The following is a 23,710-nucleotide window of genomic DNA, read 5'->3' on the forward strand; positions in this document are numbered from 1 at the left end:
TGATCTGTGGTGGAGAGGGGTCTGCAGCTCCAGATTGCAGTTACCGGAAGGAATATTTTATTTTGCTGACTAAAAGAAGGCATCTCATCCTCTGAAACCAGGTGGTGTGTTCACCTTTGCTCCTTTTCCTTGCTTGCTTGTTTGCAAACTGTTCAATGAGCTGATGCACCGTTACCATGTGCCAGGTTTAGTCCCAGGAAGATAAGCATGGCAAACTTTTTAATAGGCTACAGATTATTTTAAAGAAATAATTTTACTGATAGCAAAGAGACAGTGCTCTGTGTCTAAACACAAGAACTGATCAGCAACTTGCCCAATACAAGCAAAGTATGTTATCCTGTTTTTATTCTTCTCCAAAGAGGGATCTTTTTTGGAATTTATTACTGACAAATGCTTAGGAGATTAACCTGTTTTCTTAATGGTAATTTATAGTGGTGGTATAATCTGCTCTGTGTAATGCTCCCTTCCCCAGAGGAAATGAAAACAGGTCCAGCATTAAGAAACCCTGTTGCTGTGGGCTTGCCTCACTGATATTTATGCCCATCAGTGGAAGTGGTTTTGATTCCTCTCTGCAGGAGAGTCACCCCTCCATGTGTGTGGGCTAGATTGTTCCTGGAAATGTGCCATAGGACAGAGGGATGGTGCTTAGATTTTCAGTGTGCTTAGGCAAGGCCTCCCAGGGTGTATTTATGACATTTGATGGGTGAAGGTGGTGGAATATGTCAGTGCATGCAGCCCTTTCTCCTTTTATTTATTTAGTTACTTAGTTTGTTGAATTAAAGCTAATTTTAGCAGGGATAATCAAAGGAGCATTCAGCATGTTTTGGAAATTCCCCATGGAGCAGTCTTTTCAACAGCACAGCTTAGTGGTAAAGTTGCTGCTACAGCCAGCAGTAATAGAGCAGCAGGGTGCTGATAGCTCGATGAAAGCAGCCTCTAATTTCCTGTGTCTCTGTCAAAGACTCCTCTCTCCTGGGGGGAGGGACATCCATGTGCAGCTTGGCCAGGGACATGCCAGTCGTTCCGCAAATCCACATCCCTGGAGCAGCAGCGCTTCTAAGCGCTCCCTTTTCCGGCTGGAAAATAAATCCACAAAGCAATTTTTACTTATCTATTTCTAATGGACTCCTTTGAGTTCCTTGAGGTCAGCACACAAAATCATCACGTTTCTACATTAGCATGACATGATGTAACCACGGGTACCCTACAGAGCTCTTGGTGGATAAACCTCTGCTCCCAGAACATCCTCTCTCTCCCCATTCCATGTCTCCTGCTTAGTGGGGATAACAGCCAGTGGTTTCAGCTAGGGATTATATTAACATCCAAAACACATCTTTCTCCACAGTATCTGGAAACAATGGGAACTAGAATTAGCAGGGAAGACAGGATAGAAATGTTTTTATAGCTGAGGAAAATGGTTGGAAATGAGTTAACTCTGATGGATGTGCAGGTAGCCAGACATGCAGAAATGTGGTAACATATTTATCACATGGCCTGCAGTTTTGTTTGCTTTTTATTTAATTTGCTGCTACTCTTGGGTCTGTGCTTGGGTGGAGAAAGAAGGGGATCCAAAGGCTATTGGATTTTTTCTTACATGTAATTTAATCAGTGGGCTAATACTTGGATATATGTAGGCTGGGTGACAGTAGGGAACTTGACCAGACCGGCTCAGAAACTCGTATTTATTTCCACCTGGAATAAATTCTCATTAGAGTTATTGTCTTATTTTCCTTTTCCCAACCAAATGATAGTGTAGATTAATGGAACCTGTTTTATTAACTGCAGGTCATGTTTACCATGTCTGGAAACTCCACCCTGGGAATACACCAGAAGCACTCTCGACTGTCCCTGGGCCAGGCTGCAAATGGTCCTCCCTAAGTTTGCTGAACAGGAAAGGATTAAACTATAAAACAGCTGAATGAGGTGGACAGTAGCATTGGGAGCATTTGATCTTGGACCCAGTTCAGTCTAACAGTGGGAATTATCTGTCCATTGGTAACCTCTACCTGGAAATCACCCACACCTAAGAATTATTTCTTGGCCCAGGTGAAGTTAGTTGGAAATATCAGGGAGCTTCTGAGCATGCAGATGCCCACATGACAGGGTTTTTGTCCCAGTGTCTGTAGGTGCTCATGGTCTCAGCAGACACGGTGTTGGGCTTGGTTTTATTCCTGGGTTTGTCTTACTTAAGAAGAAGCCCCCTACTAGGAGACCCAAATTACTCCTCCAGCTGTTAGATAGGGGTGGGGTATTTCCATTTCCCGATCTTTCAGTTTCAAATCTCTGATTTTTAGATAAAAAAAGATAAACGTATGCTGTCACTTTTAATAAAAACTGAACTTGCTGATGGCTTGAAGAGGATAAATTTGACTATGCCAGCTAAGAAGATGTGTCTCCAGTATTGCCCAGTTTTAAGCCCCTAAGAAATCTTACCATAATTTCTAGCTGCCATGTACAAGTTATTGCTAAAGCCACATTTTGTTAATAAAATGTTTTGCAATTCAACCTTCTGTTGAGCAGGTAGGGGCAGGCTAAACGAACTAAAGGTAAAATTAGGGTTGGTGGAAGGATACTGGATCTTAGACATGTGCATACCTTGTAAATTTAGGGTGAATTAAATAGCTGCAGAGCTTAGTAAAAAAAAAGAAGAAGAAAAAGGAGGGGGGGAAATTGTATTTCCTGGTATTGGGGAATATCAAAACAGGAGTTCATTTTTAGTTTGGGCTTGTACTGTGATATTGTTCTGTTCAGAAGGAAGTGTGTGTGCACTGACAAAATGCTGGCAGCTGACAGAGCCAGAATTGATGTTAATGGTTGGGAAGACAGGGCAATGTAGCCAGTTAACAAAAGAGCTTGATCTGTGCAGAAGATGATTTTGAGCAGATACACACATATATAGAAAGCAAGATTAATTTAGAGACCTTTGTCATTAAAGCAGATTTTTGTATGGTTTTGTGTGGGATTTAAGGGGGATTAAATGTTTGACATCACTTTGCCTGCACAGGCTATGTTGAAGAGGTTACTGAGCGGGTGATGGAGAATTTAAAACCGCGCCTTTGCTGAAAGGGAGGCAGCAATGGATCAGAGGAAAGCAGCCTGGCCAAGCAAACTGCCCTACCTACCACAGTGCTGAAAACAAGGTGCTTCTGGTTGCACAGCAGATGCTGCAGGGATGTAGAGCTGAGGGAATATTTATGATTTGCCAAAATACGAGGGGAACTCGGCGAGGACATCGGAACTGGGATGCCCCGGTCTTCTCCCTTTGGGGATGCCTTGCTTCACGTGCATCTTTTGTCTGCTATGCTGTTTCTGAAGGGTAAAAACACTAACAAATAAGAAGTCAGCAAGGTGGATTGGGTGATCAGGTGCATTTCTCTTTTGGAAGAGATGGTCCTGGTCATGAAAATTCTGTTCCTCACCTGCCTATGGCCAACAGCAGTGCTACACAGTTCTCACAGTCAGCATCACCATCTTCATCGTCGGCAACAAATGTCAGTCTCAAGAAAACATAACAGGTAAGAAATAGACTTTGTCTGTCTCTGTTCATCTGGTAGACTTCATGCTGTCAGCCACCTTTCAGCACACCCCTTGGTTCACTGTCCTGTTGTTCCAGTTTCTGGGTTTATAGTTTGCATAGTTTGCATATAGTTTGCATAGGATGTTCCCAAAACAGAAATGGTGAAGTATTAATTAATTTTTCATAACCAGACCTTTCACATTGTGATTTTATGAGTGTCTCATAAATATGCAGTTATGTACCCACTCACACCCACTCACAGCTCTTTTACCTGGTGTGATACAAGGCTACCAGATTATTGCTGTGATGTTCCAAATATTCTTGCCCTCTAACTCCCATCACAAGAAGCAGAAATGCCTTCTGCAGTCCTATGCCAATGTTCCAAAGTGACTTCTATTACCTAAACAGCAGAGTAGCTACACTATAAAGCTAGAGAAGACTTTTTTATGGCACTAAATGAGGTGAATGGCACCTTATTTGTAGTGATGACGCAGCGTGTTCCCTTTCTGAAATACATTTAATGCTTTTAGACATTGAAGATTGTTTTTGTTCTTGGTCTTCCAATCAAGTAGCTGGTTGAAAATCAATAATGATTGAGAGGTTTTTACCTGTATATTTGTGGACAAAGTGTTAGTGCTTCCCCCCAGGAAGGCAGCTCACATCTGCCATGTGAGGTCCCTCAACCTGTTTCTAGATTAATCTAATACTATGTGAACAGACCAATGGCTGCCAGGGATAATCCAAGAAAAATTCCTCTTTCTTGGGTGGTCATAGTTTATTTGTACAATATCACATTTTGAAGAAAAGTAACCTAACTGGACTTCTCTGATGTGTTTAAGCTGCTTTTTTCCCCTCAAGTTGCATGCCTTGCAGCAGGTGTACAGCTGTTAACCTCCTGCATCACTTCTCATGCAATCATCCACCTGGAACCCTCCAAGTCTTGATAAAATCCTGTTTAGCAATGCAAGGTAACAGATGACACAACAGAGGTGCCCAGAGGTGCTGTGTCACTCAGGACTTCTCGGTTTCTGTTCAAAGTTGTGGGTCCAAGTTTGGTGCAAGCCAATTCTTTCCTTCATGAAAGAATTCTTTTCTTCATGAAAAGAATGGCTATTCAGCGGGCTGTTTCAAACAGTCTGAGTGCCGGTGCACAATTATTTGTAATAACAAAGGAAAATAAACAGAACTAGCCCCAGTATCAACACAAGATTTCATCTGGTGCTTTGCCAGTCTCAGGAAGCAGTTAAGAATCAAATGGACACAGAATAAAGTACCTTCCTAGTGGCAGTGGCAAGAAAGATCTGTTTTAAGCTCAGCTGCTACACTTTTGTCTGTGGTAAGAGGGGAGCATATGCTGCTGTTGTTTGCATTTATCCTGTTCTGCCTTAGCTGAGAGCAGTTGCTCCATCGTTGACATAAAGAATCACAAAGCAGGAGGGAAACCTGGTGGTAGGAGACAGGAAATTTTGTGGAATCCTGATGAACATCCTCTTGCAACACCAGTGTTAGCACAGTGTCCTCTGCATCTCTGCATCGTCACAGATCTTTACTGGCACATGCAAATGAATCCACGTGACAATCCTGTGAGACAGGCACAAGTGTCTTATCAGAAAGGAAGAAGAGGAACAAGGAGGAATCCATCTGCTGCTGCCTGGTGTGGCAGTTTTCGTTGTACAGGGCAAGATTTGGCATCCCACATCCTCATTTCCAAGGTCCTGCTGATTTTGAACTGGGAAGAAGACTGCAAAATCCAAGCCACAGAGGATCCCAAAGCTTAACAGCAGCAAATCAGCTTTTCTCTGCAAAGGATCCAAACGTGTTTAATTTCTCTTTGTTTCATTCTCTGCTTTTGTTCGAAGGGCTGCATTATCCTCCAGTACATTGCATCAGAGTCTGACTTTCCACCAGCATCTTTTCTTTTTGGGGAGCAATCTTTCAGCCAGCACTAGAGTTATTAGGGACACAGCTGACAGATGGCCTTGGTTAAATGGGTGGCCTTTTAAAAAGAATCCCATGTGAAAATGTTACTTAACCTACAAGTTCCACTGTTTTAATAGAGTAACCCAATTCTCCCTCCAAAGCTGTTTGTCTGCATTCTCCTGTAAAGAAGATTTTAAAGCATTAACCAAAAGTACATGAGAAAGCGATTATTCTCATAGTCCATTTCCTACAGCAAAGAACAAAACAATTGATTGTCAAAATATTAGTATTGACAGTACATATTGCTGATGTTACTGAACAATTAGAAATGCATTTTCATGTGCATGAGAGAGAACTGTGCAATATTGATTATTTCATTTATCTGGGCTTCAAGGCTTGATGAATGTATTTAAACATTTAAGAGGTCACACTGCTGGATTACCCCACAGGCTCACATTGGAATAAGATTTCTGTAACTTCTACCTTTTGGATACCTTTGATTTAGTAGTAGCCAGAGTATCTTGGGGACACAACACTGGAAATAAATGGCCATGACATCATTCACAAAAGGCACCTTAATAGTATTTTTCTCATAAACTTACCTAGTTTAATTCTGAATATGAAAAGACGGTAGGGGAAAAAACCCTTTCTCACGTTTCCTACAAGAACTTTTACCATATTATTAGCAGAGCTTTAAAACAGAAGAACAGCCAAGCAGGATCTTTCCAGGATCCCTGTACTATACTGAGTTTATAACAAGGGCTTGCAAGCACAACCTTGGATGAATAAGGACAGGGCAAATAAGATATTTCCCCCTAATATTCACAGCTGTACCAAGTCACCAAATTTCCTCCAGCAACATCCTGTGTTGGAGGTAATTTCTGTAGATGTAGTGATCTTCAGTGGATTTCTTTTCCATGAACTTGTCTGATTCCTCCTTGAACCAGCATAAACTTTTGATAGCCTGGTAAGTTAAAGACAACCAGATGGGACACGAGCCACTCATGCCATTGGTTTATTGAGCTACACTGATGACATTAAGTGATTAAATGCTTTAACCAAAAATTATCTAAGTACCCTTGAGCAGACCTTTAGCCTTTCATTTGCTAATGGTTTTCAAGGCTAGGTAGGAGCAGCTAAATTTGTCTTTAAAAGCCTGACACATCTTTGTCCACTGTTATTAATTCTGAATTAGCTGCTTTGGTTTTGTAGGCAGTGACTAACTGGTCTTTGAGATCTCAGGCAAATACCAAGGTCCATGCAGTAGTATTCAGCCAAGAAGTTAGTGCTCCCAATTATTTAATATAGAAGTACCAACAAGAGTGAATTCCCTATGTGATCTGAAACAGTTCAAGTGCTTTTTATGACCTCTTTTGGAATGTAATTATAGATTGCCATTTAATTTGCATAATATAAAACCTTGCCTGAAATACAGCAGTGGGAAGCACAGCTATGAGTGGAAGCAGTAGTTTCTTGAGCATGTGCCTCACTGAGACCAATAACTTTTTATCATTGCCTAGATCTACACCAATACCAGGGTTCTCTTTGTCACTACTGCTGCAGCTAGGTAAAGAGAGATTTCCTGTCCTTAGGTGCATCTGTCTACTAATGGTTTCACAAAACCATCTGCTAATGGTTTCACAAAAATTTCTTCACCAAAAGGGCCGTCAAGTCCTGGAACAGGCTGTCTATGGAAGGGATTGATTCACCCACCATTCCTAGAGGTCTTTGAAAGATGTGTAGGTGTGGCACTTAGGGACATGTTTTAGCAGTGAACTTGGCAGGGCTGGGTTAATTATTGGACTCAATGATCTTAAAGGTTTTTTCCAGCCTAAATGGTTCTGGGATTCTGTGTGGGCTTTTCCTCTCAAACACAGCCTGACATGTGCCATACCATGAATGTGCAGAATCCATGGCTGTATTCAGATCTCTAGACCATGATGTGCTGCTGAAAGCTGCACAATCAAGAGGCCACTGAAATATAAGCTGGTTTTCTGCTGTGCTTCTGTTGATGCCTTTTCCTGGTCTTAAAAAAATTGAGAGTCAGACACGGTTAAGTGATAAGGGGTTTTTACCTCAGTATTTAATAAGGATCCTTATGGTGCACCATTTCACCAAGGTGGATGTGCCACAATGCACACACACGACAGATTATGTCTACAATTTATAGACCTTACAAATTAGCATAGCTAACAAGGATGCCTCAATGGGAGGCCTGGAGGAATGGTGTGATATTCCCCCATCTGAGGAATTCCCCCCTGGATGGGCCAAATCTAGATTACAGGATATGTTCTAGAGGAGGCCTTGGTCTCTCAAGATAGCATAAGGCATTCCAGAATCCTTCTACAAGGCCTTTAGGATGTTTGGTCTCCTGGCCTAACAAAATACTAGGGCTGTGCTAAATTGTCAGACTTGAGGAATTACAAGCATGCATGCTAAGAATACTGAGGCTATATAAAAGGTATATAAAAGAAAAGGCAAAAAATCATCTTGGCATCATTTTTTTCATTTTAGAGATTAACCAGGCTCTGCTTTGTCTAGTCTCTACTCTATATTACCCACAGTACTGGATTACAAAACCCGTCGACCCACAGGCTATTACACAGATGATAACTATAATTACACCTTTTATAAATGTTTCTTTTATCCAGGCCCACTTTGGTAACCATGAGGTGAGGGTGTGGAAGATATGGTCAAATTTCAAGGTGTCATTTCTGGAAGCTACTTCATGTAAAATTTGAGTCCCCTTCCAAATTTCACCGGGATCCTTTTTAACTTTCCCACTTTGGTCTCCATAAGAACAAATAAGAAAAGGAGAGCTATCCTGTTGTGCATAACTGTATGGGACAGACTGTCAACTTCCTCCTGTAAGGCTGAAATTGCATCTGCAGTATGCTGCTCATATGTTCAACGACAGCTGAGGTGTTTACAATTGTTCTCTCCAGTTCAGCCATTCCATAAGAGGGAAGGAGAGCTCTGACTGTATTATGGAAAAGTGTGGGACACTCAGTGAGGGGATTAAGAGATCTTTTCTTCCTCCCATTTGGTTTTTCAAGATGATCAAATATTGTTATATTGGGGACCACAGCCCCCAGAGCACAAGCCTGATCTTTATTCATAGGCAGGATTTCCCAGGCCTTATCATATCCAATATAACCCTGTCTCATATGGTAGAGCAGTCAATTTCATCTTTGCCACAACTTTTGGGCTGATTACTTCTCTGAAATTGGTTTTATGACAATATGAATGAAGAATGGTCTTTCCTGTGGCATTTACAACCGCACAGGGAACTGTATAATTCCCACGTTCTATCAGGCTGCTCAGGGGTATAGGGGGCAGAAGGTACTATGGATTGGTTCCCACCTTTCAGTGGGACCATTTCCATTCAAATGCCAATCAATGGCCAGTGACCACCCCCATCTAGAGGTGATAACTGGGTACAGATCCAGCAATTGTTCTTATTAAGAACTTTGGACATATTTTGGACTGCAGTCCTGTGCAAATCGTGGGGCGAACCCTGAATCATGGTTACCAGTTGGGCAGATAACAGACATGTAAAAACCAGTTTAAACCACATCCTCCTGATTTGTACCAGCCTCTGTCTTCTTAATGGTTTGGGGAGCAGAAGCTTCCTTCACTCTGAAGTAGTGGATCCACAGTCCTTTGCCATCAACCTTGACCACAGTCAGGGTGGTCAGTAAAATTTGGAATAGTCCCTTTCACTTGGCTTGCAAGGGGTCACTGTCCCACCACTCGATACAGACCCAGTCTCTGGGCTGGAATGGATGAGCAGGTGTGTCCAATCTTATTGGCTTGGATAACACAACAAATCTCTGGAGCTTCTGCAAGATGGAACTCAGCACCATTAAGTACTTCTGCAAATCAGTTTTACCTTTCCTATGAATTTCCCCCAGGACACATGGAACATGATATGACCTGCCATATAATCTCATGGGGACTTGTGTTGTCTCTCTGCCTTGGCTGTGTGTGGACTCTCAGCCAGGCTGTAGGCAAGGCTTGAACCCCTGTCATGGATGTCTCTTGACAAATCTTACAAATCTGGGTTTTGAGGGTTCCATTCATACGTTCAGCTTTGCTACTCACCTGGGGCCTGTATGGTGTGTGCAGGTCCCATGTAAGTCCCAGAATCCTGCTAACTTCCCCAACTTCCACAACAAAATATGGTCTTTTATCTGATAACATTCCCAAAGGAACCCCAAACTTTGGAGTGACATGACTGAGCAAAGCTTTCACTACTTCCCTTGCAGTGTTGGTGCTACAGGGGTAAGCTTCAGGCCATCCACTGAAGTATCTACTAGTACCAGGCATATTTGCATCTCTCCTTGCATGGCATCTCACCAAAATTTATTTGCCAGTAATTTCCTGGGAGATCTCCTGTCTTTGTTACCCCTAGCACAACTCTTTTGCTCGTGTCAGGGTTGTTTTAACAACAGGTTTTACACTTGCTTGGTATAGATTGTACAATATCAATCATTCTTCTCCCTATTACTACTTTCTTCAGCTGTTTTAAAAGATTTTCTGTTCCCCAGTGGGTACTCATGCTCCTGCTGGGCTATTTCTCAAAGGAGCAGGGGTGGAACTACAACCTGTCCTGCCAGGGTTACAGCCCACCCACTTTCTTTGGTCTCAGCCTTAAGAAACTTAATTAATTTGTGATCCTTCTGATTGTATTTTGGGGTGAACTCTGGCAAATCTATTTCTTTCTGTGGTACCACTGCAAGAATGCCCTTTCTGCAGCCCCTCTTGCTGCTTTATCAGCAAAGTGATTTCCCAGTTTAAGGGCTTTTATCCCTTTTTGATGATCTCTGCAGTGCATGGTAGCTACTTCCATAGGCTTCCAAATACTTTGCAGGAGTGTAAGAATCTGTGCTTAAGCTCATTACCTTGAGCAGTTAGCAGGCCATGTACCTTCCAAATAGCTTTGTGGTTTAAAAACCCATAAGATCTCTTCCCAGTGGCTTATTAAGTAGAAAATTCCTGCCCTGGTGGCTTATGTTTTGCCTCTCTTGTCCAGGGAAAGTCTTCCTCAGTCACAGACTTGCTTCTAGTGAGAAGTTGTAATAGATGAATCAGTTCCAGCCTGCCTTGTCTAGTGAAATCCTCGGAGCATCAGAGGCATTTTCCTTGGCACATCAGATGACAAATAACCACATGCTTCCCAACTGCATTAGCTGTGCCATGGCATTCTGAACATAATTCATCATTTTCTCCTCTCCTGGATTCCAGGCAGCAGAATTTCCTCATGTAGAACATTGCAGCTGTTCAGTTCTGCTGCCCATTCAGTTCTGATGCAGGCTTGACCTGTGGTGATTTTAATTCTCTGAAGCGTGGGCTTGCATTTCACCATGCACATGATTTTCATACTCAGAAAACTAAAGTCTGTATTTGAAATGCCTCATGGACCTTCTGATTGCCCTGGTAATTTGATTCAGACAGCACTGCCAGAGACATTCAAGAATACTAAGGTAAATGAATTTGTTCAAGCCCAACAATTCTGAGTAGCCCAGCAGCCACCTCACATTCCTGTAATGTAAAAGTAATTTATTTGGCTTCTTTATTAAGAAAAAAGTGAGAGGGAGGACAAAAATAGGTAAATAGAGGCATGCACCTTATTCTAAGGTATTCTATACCTTGCTTTAAGCAGTGTTTGACTACAGGGACAATCTTCAGAACACATTTCTATCGTTTAGTCAAAAGTAATAATTAGAGTTGCTTGCAGCAAAGTCCCAGAGAATCACAGAAGGCATGAAAGAAATTGTGTCTAGAGAGAGTCCCTTGCCTGTGGCAAAGCAGCTGTATTCAAGTCATTCCTGCAAATAAATGTCTGACCTATTCTAAAATAGCCTGGGTGAAAGGAATCTCAAAACCTGCCCAAGCAATACGTTCCCGTGTTTCACTGTTCTCACCATGAGAACACTTCAGTGAGAAAGGTGTTCCTAATGTGTTCAGTAGAACATAAAATCATGAGATCATCTCATTCCAGCCCCCCTGCCATGGCAGAGACTCTTTGCACTAGACCAGGTTTCTCAAAACCCCATCCAGTCTAGCCTTGCACACTTCCAGGGATGGGCATCCAAGTCCAGCTTCTCTGGGCAACCTGTGCCAGGGCCTCACCACCCTCACAGGAAAGAATTTCTTCCTGATATCCAGTCTAAACCTACTCTCTTTCCACTTAAAGCCAGTCCCCCTGCAAGTCCCTAGATTCAGGATCATCCTTTCTCAGTCCTTCTAAAAAAATGATTGACTCATTTGAGCTGCTAGGAAAAAAACCCACATTTATAATAAAAGGAATAATTATCTCTGTAGTATGGATAATGTATGAAGTGATTAAACCATGGATATATGGTGTTAGTTCCAAGTTTGATTTGCAAGTGTTTATGTGAATAACAACTTTAAACAGCTCTGTTCTCTTGTATAATGATAGCTACAATCTCTGAGGAGAACAGCAGAAGATCTAGTAATTCTTCCTGGGACTTCTTATAAATAATTGGTGTTCTTCATGGACCTGGGCACCCTCACCTCATTTCCCGACCCTTCCCAATATTTATTTCTCCAGCTTTATTAGCACAGTTGTTACCCTTAACATTCCAGATTCAGCTATCCAGTATTCCCAGGTCCCTATTTCATTTGACTAGCACTGTGAATGTCAGGGCTGAATAAATAAGTTAAGTTTCTTTTTTTTTTTAAACATAGCAAACGAGAAATTAAAATGAGGAAACTCGACAGCACAAAGGTCCGACCACTCAAATCTGAGCAGCTTCTTCACATAGAGGACCATGACTTTGCTCTGAGACCTGGATTTGGAGGTAAGCAGCACATGCCTGCACTGTGCTGGGTAAGAGTTTATCTATCCTCTCTCTGGAAGTTTATTTCAACTTTGTAATTTCAAACGGAATGACAGATTTAATGGTAGCACACCTCAGTTGTTGTACTTCAGGAAATAAAGAAATACAGAAATAGTCAAAAACAAGGGGCTTCTCTGTGTTTAGTGTATCAATAGGAGAAACTGTTCAAATTGTCTGCTTCCCAGAACTAAGTAAAAAATAGTATTAGAATAAGGCTATTTGAGAACAGTGATTAAGGTATCCCTGTAAACTGCACAGCCTAACAGCAATTAGCAAATTACTTAGTCATCAGATTTGTTTTGAGAGATTGAAATGATCCATCAGTTCCTAAATCTGTTTGCTGTGTACAAAATTAAAAAAAAAAAACCAAACAAAAAACTACCTACAGGCCTTCAGGTTATTATGATATTGTTTCTGTCTTGTTGGGCACTATGATGATTATTTGTTCATTTCACTAAATTGCATCTGGATCAAGGGAGTATTTAATGGGATGTTCACAGTTTGGATTCAATTTTGACTCTCCTTCATGGAAGGGAAAATGAGAAAGCTGCCCCACTAATAATCTTTGTCTGAGCCTTTGCGTCACCAGTTCCCTTTTCATGATTCATGAAAATTAGACTGAACTGCTCTGGATTATGAGGCCAAAATAAAATATATGAGGACCAATAATCAGTTGTGTAGACAAACACAGATTTGGGAGGCAAGCTGAGGTCTGGGGAGCTGCTCTTGTTGACACCAGCTGCTGGGATCTGGGGCCTGCTGATCATGCCAAGAGGGAGAATGGGTAAGGAAAGTATTTTGGATGTACCAGGAGAATGGGTAAGGGTTTCTTGTTACCATAGAAATAATGTTGTGTCAGACAGCAAAAACCTTGTCTGGTTTTGAACAATAGTTGAGATACAGACTGTTTCTTGGCAACAGAAATTCAGATTACCTCCTCTTGCCTAATATCTGTTTATATGGACATCTTCTCGTTACCTTGCAAGGAATTTAAATTTCTGAGAGTGTCACCTCAGAAAGAAGGTAGCATATCCATGAAAGCAGACAGTGGTTTGGGGTGTCCTTTATCACTGGATCATCCCAAAAACCAGTATTGATGATGTACATAAAAGCAGGTTTGAGACCATACCCTCTGATCTGGCAGTTGTAATTTTCCATGGGCAGTGAGGATTTTTCACACCCAGGATTTTTCTCCTTGTCCTTTTTTGTAGATTACATGTCACGGAGCCCATTCAGTTCCTCTTGAAGCCAGCTGTAGTTTTTCCACTGACTTCACTGCACAGGCCTCTCACTCATCACATTGCCCTGGCTGTGATTTCAGCTGTATTCCTCTCTTTCAGAAATAGCTTTCAGCTGGAGAGTGCCTCAGCTCTGCTTCTCCTCTGTCACCCACATGCCACAGTGGCATGGGAAGCACCTTTTTCTTCACACACTTCCAAATTTTCAGAACTCTCTTAATATGTGGAATGTGAATCTCTCTTAAATAGATCCACTGGCATTTTTACAGCACAGAGTGAAAAAAGTCCCAGTGAAATGAGTGTCAATCCCAAATTTATACTCCAGAGTTCCTGTTTTACCATTTATTTCAGTGGTGTTGCAGTAGTAAGGAGTGGTTTGGCTTTCATAGGGCAGTAGCAGAGATTTAACACACAATTGTGACCTCATCAGTGGACAAATTTCTCTACAGCAACATGAATCTGAATAACATCCTCGGGATTATTTTATGACAGCAGACATGGGGTGTGGCTTTCTCTGAAGAACAGTGATGATTAAGTGTGCAGCAAGAGGAAACTTACCCAGAGGAGAGGGAGAAATTAGAGATATCATTGCTGCAGTTATTGCCACAGCAGTTACAACATAACTGAGACTTACAGCACTGTGGCTTCGTGCAGTTACCACAGGTGAAATGTTTGGTTTGTTTTCATCAGATTTAATGAAGCAGCTCTGTACTGTGACTCATAAAGGGCTTGCATCTGTCATGTGCCACATCACATGATTTATTCAGCTCAGCAAAATGCATCAGTTTGCAACAACAAAAAACCAGATCAGGAAAGCTGGACGAAAAACAAGTATTTATTCTTTTCCTGTAGATCAGGGATGGGTTTTTTCCCTCTCCTATACCCCATTGTGATTTTCTGGGTATGTCAGGCAGTTGGAATGACAGGTTTTGTTAATCTGGCTCTACTGAGCCAGATTGTCCTGAGAAGGACAATCACCCTTTCCAGCAGTTCAGGAGAAAAGGTGGCAGGGAAATTCATGCTGCTGCAGAATCCTCAGTTCAGGGAACTCTTAAGTCTAAGTCTGCCTTGCTTGATTTAATGTAGCCCCACACATGCAATGTACATGAGCAGACCACAGGACCCAGAATTTTTAGTACCTACAGTTAAGCTATACAAAGGAGAAACAGAGGGAGCACATGCTGAATTTGATTTGTAAACTCAGCAAACATGCACAGGGAAAAACATGGGGGAAATAAATGTAGAACTGTTGGGCACTGATGCTACTGGCTGCAGTGTTACTGGAAACAATTGTGGAGGTGAGAGATCCATTTTTTGACCAAATGAACACAACTCTGCTGCCATTTCTATGAGTGCATTTTGGCATTCTTCTGTAGATTGCATTGCCACTGCAGCTGCACAATCAGAATTTGACTCTCTGACTGTCAGTTTTAAAATTTAGTCCTGACATTGTCCATTTATTAGCACATTAGAGATCAAAGCCAGAGAAACATGGAGCATTGAGAAGAAGCAAACCCAGCAACTGCGGGCAAGCTGATCCTACTCTTTAAAAATGTTACTTTGCAATTCATTTTACAGTGAGGATAAGTGAGGCAAACCAACAATTCAGTACACCCAAACTTTAAAAATCTAAACTTGACATTGTTGCATTGTATTTACTCCCTAAGCCAGGCTCTTGAGTTGTTGATGGAAGTTGGTGATGGTTTTTTCCTTTCCTAAATTTGTTGTTGTGGTTGTTGTTTGATTGTTGCCTCCTGTATAATGTCATGGTCCTGTATGGTTTGGAAGTGAGAAGGCAGCTTAAACTGGGAGTGGAGAAAAAGTCAGAAATGAAATTATGCTGCCAGCACTTCTTGGAATGCTTATCCCCAAGTTTTAAACTCAGCAAGAAAGGGTGAGCACAGACAATGAATGATGCTTCTCAGCATATCCTGACTTGTAACAGCCCAGATCTGAGGGCCACAATGCAGGCAGCCAAAACTCCTGGTTGAGAGAGGTTTTAGAGCAAATCTTTAGAAATGCTTTAAATCTAATTTTTTCCCCTATTATACATCTATTTATCTATATATTTTACTTTCTGAATTATCTTATTTCAAAGTACTGGTCAAAGTAACACATGCATGTGTGTGTATATGTATATATATATTTTTGCCATAGCAGCCAAAACTCCAGGTTGAGAGAGGTTTTAGAGCAAATCTTTAGAAATGCTTTAAATCTAATTTTTTCCCTACTATACATCTATTTATCTATATTATTTTACCTTCTGAACTATCTTATTTCAAAGTACTGGTTGAAGTAACACATGCATGTGTGTATATGTATATATTTTTTTAATATGTATATTGTTTTTTCTTTTACATTGTGTCTTAAGGACCTGTAGTTTCCTATGCTACAAGTATATTAATTAAAGTTTTAAAATTGATGATCTCTTCTTTTTCAACCAATATAGAGGATAATAGCATAAGCAACTATTAGAAATGATGAAAATAATTTAGCAGCATTTAGCTGTTCAAGAGGTAGCAGTCTTTCCTGAAAATTTGCATCTCAATCTGCAATTAAACATAATCTTCATTCTGAATTTTCAGAGGATTGGAAATCCTATTATATCTCACCCTCTTTACGCTTCCTCCTCTTCAAAATATATTAATAACATTTACATTCATATGAAGGTAAAAGTGGGGGAAGGAAAGAAAATATGGCCCAGTGTATGTTCAAAAAGTGCTGCAATTCTAACAGCTCTTTGCCACCAAGCTCTTTTCTTTTTTGCACCACAGCTGTCCCTGAAAGATGAGAAATGCCTTCTCCCTGTGGTGAAGACTCACATGGGTGCAAGTGGAATGGCATTTTATCACCTCTTACTGGAAGGAATAGCTGGGGGTCCAGGACAGCAGGGGAGGGGAAATAGTTTGATTATTTGTAAGACCTCTAATCATCTTCCTCTGGATTTTTTTCTTTCACATTGCTAAATCTTCCATTCCAAGAGCTGGTTACTGCTCGTACCAGACCACCTTAGTTTCTTACATAAATAAGAAAGAAACACAGTAGTACCAAGAAGAAAATACTGTTGACAGTAATTCTCCTGTTCCTGTCATTGCCAGAAGAACTTTTAAAAATCCACAAAGCTTCACCTCCCTTGAGCCTGTTTACATTTCTATCCAGTTTTCTTCCTCTTTTTTAGAACAAAGTCCATCTTCAGATCTTAATTCTTCTCTGGTCTCTATCTCCTACTGGCAGTTTTCTCTAGACTTTCCTTTTTTCTCCAGCATATACTCTTACAAAGCCAACTGGGTGCAGTTGTTTCTAAATTCAATTTTTATCCCATAGATCTCCAGGTGCAATCTGTTGCATGCCCAAAGGTCTGGCTATTATAAAAATATTACACCATTCACCAGTCATTATTACTGTGGAAACTGATCCTAAAAATGCTAAAAGGATAGCCTTGTAACATAATATCCCTTCTAGAAAGGGTATTACAGAATTTGCCTGATGTACTACCTATTAATAAAATTCCATGCTCATCAAGGAATTCTTTTGCTGTGCTTAAACCTTTAAAATAAAAGACTGGAAATGGCTTGCATGAAGTTAAACCTGTCTGAAAACAATGCTTTTTTTTTCTGCTGAGGAGTAATTATCCTGAAAATCTGTGGAGCCTCCATTGTGAAAATCACTAATCCCTCTAAAATAATGATTTGTAGTGACCCTCCAGAAGCAACTGAAGCTGCTCAATTTAATAACAAAATCCTCTCTGCCATCCCCAGTTTTGTTAAACTGGGAAATAAAAGCCACAGCTTTGCTCTGGTTGCTTTTTTTTAAAGTGAATTTGATGCTGTTGTCTGATGGTCAGCCAGAGATTGAAATTCTCAGTCTAGCAGGGAGAAAGCTGTGGTGCAGACACAGAGGCAGATGAATTGCTTTCCTGTTTTGGCTGGTTTAGGAACCTTTTCAAATCTTACTGTAATTGTGTTGGGGTTTTTTTTTTTGGTTTTTTTTTTTCTAAAAACATCCTCTTGTTACAAAACAAACCGAAGGGATGAAGAAATTACAGTTCCATGCAGCCTGTTCCCAATAGCTAATTATCCCTGTTTCTAGTGGCGTTGATTTTTAATCACACACAGAAATGTTCCCAAAAACCATGAAGGATTAGACCAGACTGAGGCCAGTAGGTATCTTGTTGGGTGTGTTAGTGAACACAATACAGAGGTGCTCCAGATTAGAATATTGAACAGCACAGTGATCAGGGCTGCATATATGTGCAGTGTTTACTGTCTTTATTATCATCTTACATTTGTTGCCAAAGTAGAGTCAGAATAGGAAGGAAATATTTGCAGCTGCTCTGGTCTGTTAGTAATGGATCAGGGCTGGGGTAGGGGATGTGCTTTTATAATTCTCTGTGCTGAATGCTAGACAGTGTTTTCTCACTGGTCTTTGTCTTTCTTCAGACAGAGAAGAGGAATCTCTTCTCAAGTAGTCTGTTTCATGCTTCTTGCATTTCTACCTAATCAGGAACTAATTTAATTGTAACAGTTCCCTTTTTTTTTCAATTCACTTTAGAATTGTTCACTGTATTTCTCCTGGCCATAGGTTTTGCTTTCTTTTATGCTATTCATTGTCACCACCAACATGTTTATATAGTAGTTCCCAGTGCAGTACAGGCTGTCCTTTCCAAGAATCAGGTGTCTCTGTGTGTATTTATGGACAAGTGGCTCTTTGGTTTGTGTGCATGCAACCAACATAACCATAAGCTGCCACTGATTTCTAGTTCTGTGATCAGTTCCTTTGTATCTGCCCAGAGGAGCTGAGTTGTTGATGGAAATTTTGCCCACGCTGGAATAATGTTTGTTTGGGTAAGAAATTGTCTGTAATTTTGAAATTCCAAAAAATACTAGAACTGTTATCATCACACTTGGAGCAGCAGTCACTAAGAAAAGCCTTTTCTTCACATGACACATGGCTTAGAAAGTCAGATGTGTGATTTTGGGAGATGATTTGTGTGTAGCTCTTTGTTTGCCTGAAGAATGTTGATGGGAGACATTTAACTTTATTTGTTTTAGATTTGTCCATGACTCGGGAACTGGTAAAACCTTTCTTGACATTGAGAGCTGCTCCCCCTCTCCTCCTGTTCCACCCACACAATTCAATATAAATTGTTGTTTACATTTAAATGATGTGTGAATGCCTTTTGTGAACGATGCTCACATCAAGTATAAACTCCACAATGACTTCTACTTTAGCTAAACGTGTTTTTAGTTTACAAGATTTCAGTGGAATACAGAAAAGATGACTCAGATTACAACCAGGCACTTTTGTATACCAGTGTTTGGTACAAGCTGGTTTTAGTGTAAATAAACTGTTTGTGTGTTGTGATCAAGACAAAGCAAGAAGTGGGCAAAAGTAGTTTAGGAGAAGTTAAAAAACTTTTATTGTTTTGCATGAAGGAGTCTAGCTGAATATATTCATTGATACTCTTGTGCATCAGCCTCTGGAGCAGCTCTCTTTTCCTGTCCCTATTCTCCAGAAGAAGAATTCTCCAGCATTTTTCCAAGGGCTGCCTGGTGTTTTACTAACAAACTTTGCTCTCTGGAGTCCTGAATCTTATTTCAGGCTTTGGCCAAGAGGCTGAGGGAGGCATTCCTCTCAGAGAGTGACATGATTTCTGAGCCAAAGAGCCCAGCTCTTGTCAGTGCCTAAATATTTTGTGGTGTGCCCTGCTAGCTTGGAGCACATCTCACCTTTATTTCCCATGCACAATGCATCTTCATCTGTTCTGTGCAGGGACAGACTCCCCATTAAAAAAAGACAAGTAAAATCAAGAGATTACAGAGCCAGATTTAAAAATGCCTCTAAAATAGTTCAAGATCTTTACTGGTAAGAACTGGAGGCAGCTATGTAATCCTCGAAGGCTGCTATTTTAAGGATAATTCCAAAAAGGGACACAATATTGTGGCTGGTTATCACAAGAGTGATGTTCCTGGACTATTTTGGCTTGACAGGGCTAAAAGGAAAAGACAAGAAAAAGACAAGTTAGAAAAGCTGTTGCTGTTCAGATTTCTTTGTATTCATGTTTTTAACTGGTTATTTGAAATATGTACTTTAAAAACATTTTAGCTGGCTGTTTTTGACAAAAGTGATTGGAATCCTGTGTACAATAATTACTACTGATTTTCCTGCTAAAAGCAGAATATTCTTGGTGTGCTGGTGTGTATATGCATATATGCATGCTCCTCTCTTCCTGCCCTGTCAGGAAGTGATTAATCAATTAGTGGAATGATATAATCCACATAGAACTAGATCCTTCATTCTTGGTATTTCACACTGAAAAGAGTGGAAATAATTTCGTATTTGGCTGTAATTTTTAATTGATTTGGAGTAACTTCATCCTAAAAATGCACTCAGTAAATACACAACACAGTGACAGAACATGATTAGCACGTGTACAGCTTTTCCCTTGTGAGGTAGTGAGCAAGCAATGCTTTTTCATGAAAAGCTATACCAAAACTTAAACAGTGCAGTAACTAAAGATAATAAGAGTCATAATAAGTATGTTGTTTGTGAATAAGCATTGGAAGTGGTAAGAAAGCTTTGCAATCTTTGATGTATTCCGTGTATTTACTCAGCTTTTTCCCGTGGTGGTTCTGAACTGCACTCCAAGGGGTTCATTAGCTGTGGCATCACAAGGACACTGCCACTGCTGGCCAAACTGCCCTGCCAAAAACAACTGGTTTTTCTGCAAAAAGAGCACTGAAGATCTTGTGCTTATTTTCACAACTGCTTAGCTTCAGGTTTTACTTTGTTGCCTTTTATCATTCAGTGTTTTAAATTAGAGAGACTGCAGTAAATTCTGGGATAGAGTACTCTCTGTATCCTGCTAGTGTTGCAGTCTTCCCTTCAAAAAAAGGGATTTTTGCTCCTCATGCCTCTTTCTGTTCCCATGCAGGGTCACCAATACCTGTGGGCATTGATGTGCAGGTGGAGAGCATTGACAGCATATCTGAAGTTGACATGGTGAGCAGAACTGGAAAAAAGGGTTTCAGTAAAAATACAGGGGGGTCAGAAACATCCAGATGGATGATACAGAATAATGTAGTTAAAGAAAGCAAACCCTAAAGAGCACATCCTTGGCTTGAAGCATGCATTTAAATAGTAAGTGTTGAATTTCACCCTGGGCCAGAGGAACAGCTCAGAGTGAGCAGTGCTCTGGTTTGAAAACTCCATTGCGTGATGAGGCTTCATGACCTTTGCTTCTTTTGCCTATGCAAATCTGAATATTCCATAATTGTGGCATGGGTGGAGCTGTGATAATACCAAATGGAAAGAAAAACATCAGTTCCAGAAAGTTCTTCTGGGAAGAAGACATTGCAGTTAGGGCCTGTGGTACTGGAATGCAGGTTGTTCATTCTTCAGCCCAAATTGTCACTAATATTGTCAGTATGAACTCCTGCATTCCTTTACAAACCCACCCAAATAATAAAATTGTATTACAGGGCCATAAAATCATATCGCAGAGGAAGATCTAACTCTTTTCACAGTATTCTTACCAGAAGCAATTGTTCTACTGAGATAAATGGTGTCTGCCTAATAATACAAAATTTATATAGGTGAACACAGAGCAGTCAGGCTTTGCAGCACCCTCTCCATCTCTTCTCACATGTATATTTGCAGTCATGATGTTTAACTAGGATAATAAAATATTTGTAATAATGTTTTATATTAAAAGAATAGTATAGTTATTGTAATTATTGTAAAATCTGCTTACTGTTATGATATTCATTGAATTGTTTCTTTATGATGCATTTAATTAATAAATGTATTAATTCAGCCCCTGTACAATATTTGTACAAAATGAACAGATTTGTGGATTTTAAAAATTGACCTAGTGCTCATGAAGAACTCCAGTTAATGCCTTTGTAAAGGAACCTTAAAGGAGCCACAGCCCATTCTTGGAGAAGGTTGTGAAGATTTCCAGAGGAAACATTTTTCCATTTACCCTTATCTAGTTTTAAAGCTTCTTTGTCACTGCATAGCTGGCCCAATCCAGAAGACCACTGAAATATGTAGAAGTTTTATTTAAGGATAAATTAAGTCTTAGCCTCAGACACCAGGGACAAGACAAAATCTCATCAATATTCAAATTCAAACTCATTGAGTGGTGCTTGGTTCCTCTCATTAAGAATCTTTCAGATAATGTCCAGAGAAAAGATTGATCCTTTGCATGAATTGATTAATTTGTAGTGTTTTCTATTGCACATGACTAAAACCAAGTATTGTCTCCTTTTATTTTTAATGAAACAAAGGACTTCACAATGACTTTATATCTCAGACACTACTGGAAGGATGAGAGGCTCTCATTCCGTAGCAACAAAAACAAAAGTATGACTTTTGATGGACGGCTGATAAAAAAGATCTGGGTGCCTGATGTGTTTTTTGTGCACTCCAAAAGATCTTTCATCCACGATACAACTGTGGAAAACATCATGCTCCGAGTGTACCCCGATGGCAACGTCCTCTTCAGTCTGAGGTGAGGAAATACCCTTCCCTAAGAACATCCATGGCTGCAGTTGTCATGTACTGGCTGTAATTGGAATGACTGGAAATACTTGCAGGTAAGATTCTCATACTGGGCTGGCATTAATCCCCTGGCAGCACATCATGGGAAACTGGTGTGCCAGTGGGAAAATAAATTGAGGATTGAAAATGTATTTTTTCTATCATTCAGATGTTGTTTCCTGTCAAGGGAGTTTATCAAGTGTTAATTCCTTCCCAGTGGCTCTAGCAGTATTGCTATTGAGTACAGTAAAGCCCAAAATTATTAACAAAGAAAAAAACATAGTTTTGCTTGTGGTTTTTTTTTTTTTCCCTGAGTCTTTTAAAACTGTCTCAGCTATTTTCACCCTGGCTTACCAGTTAACATGCAGTGGTACAAACCAGATAGGCACAGAGAGCAGATTTTTGATGCTGATACCACCTGTGTTGTGGGACTAAAAGGAACTGGAAAGTGAAACAGCAATTCCAGAACTGGAATAGCAAGGTCATTAATGTGTCTCCCTTTCCTGTATATGTTATTGCTTTGCTTTATGAAGGAGATTTGGATGATGTGGCAGAAATAGTTTTAATGGAGCAATTTCCCCCTAGGGTAAGGGACCTGAGGCCTGTGCATTGCAGAAATTCAGTTTGGTACTAATTAGCTCTGAGAACAGAAGTGATATTTCATCCAATCTGGACAGTTTGAAGATTTATGGAAGTATTTGAGATTGTGGCTGTGTAATAGTTGTTGCAACAATTAATGAATTTATCTTCTCTGCATGAGGACATGCAGAAATCCTCACAACAACTGTACCACCAAATCCTCACAACAACTGTGCACCACTTTAAAGCAGTGTATGTTCAAGAGTCACACTGACAGTAAGGAGCAATGAGGTGAAGTGTGCTTTTGATTGCTGTATTAATTTCCATAATTCTTGAGAAGGAGGGATCAGAGGAACTATACCCCTCCACTAAGGCTTGTATCTGATTCTCCAATTGAGAAGCAGGAATTATTCCTTAGATGTGCCTTAAAACACTCTTTTTTGTATTGCCATTTTTACATGAATAAGTAAATTATATTCCAAATACTTACATGCAATAAATCTGCATATTTCACAATTTTTCTTCAGTGCCTGGCATCCAACATTTCATTGAAGCAAAGTGAAACCAAAATCCAGATCTATTGCTCAAACAGACTTTCTTTTCCTCTTGTTCCCCATGTCCTTTAGCCAATAGCTGAAGGATGAAAACAACATCCATAGTTGGAAGTTCTATGCATGTCCCACTCTTAGGATCTCATTTCAAGCCAGTAAAGTTTTATATTTGTAAAAATGCAGCTACAGTGTGGTTACTGAGCACAGGTTTTCAAAGGACACTTGTATAACCCTCACTGAAATTCCCGTAGGATTCCATTTGAGCAAAACTGAAAAACTGAGCTTAACCATCAAATGACATGCAAGCTGTGACAGGAAAGGGAAATTTGGCAATATTTACCATATTTAATTTTCTGCCCCTAGCAAGTTTAATTTTTTTTTCTTTATTAAATACAAAGGGGTATTTGTCCTCTAAACATTGGTGAAAAAGCAGGTGGAATGTGAAATAGGCTTTGCCTAGATTTCCTTAAGCTTTTTACAATATTATGCATTTCA

General features: G+C 40.2%; 1 protein-coding gene across 1 annotated transcript in view; it reads left to right on the forward strand.

The window, feature by feature from the left end:
• Window positions 1-3,387: 3,387 nt before the first annotated feature.
• Window positions 3,388-23,710, forward strand: part of GABRR3 (gamma-aminobutyric acid type A receptor subunit rho3) — a 29,279-nt gene continuing 8,956 nt past the window's right edge. Inside the window, exons 1-4 of the mRNA XM_041480242.1 lie at window positions 3,388-3,515; window positions 12,152-12,264; window positions 20,476-20,543; window positions 21,833-22,056. Coding sequence (XP_041336176.1) covers window positions 3,388-3,515; window positions 12,152-12,264; window positions 20,476-20,543; window positions 21,833-22,056 — 533 coding nt within the window. The remainder of the gene's footprint in view (window positions 3,516-12,151; window positions 12,265-20,475; window positions 20,544-21,832; window positions 22,057-23,710) is intronic.

The sequence above is a fragment of the Pyrgilauda ruficollis genome, unplaced genomic scaffold, assembly GCF_017590135.1.
Source record: "Pyrgilauda ruficollis isolate IOZ18807 unplaced genomic scaffold, ASM1759013v1 scaffold50, whole genome shotgun sequence".
NCBI lineage: Eukaryota > Metazoa > Chordata > Aves > Passeriformes > Passeridae > Pyrgilauda > Pyrgilauda ruficollis.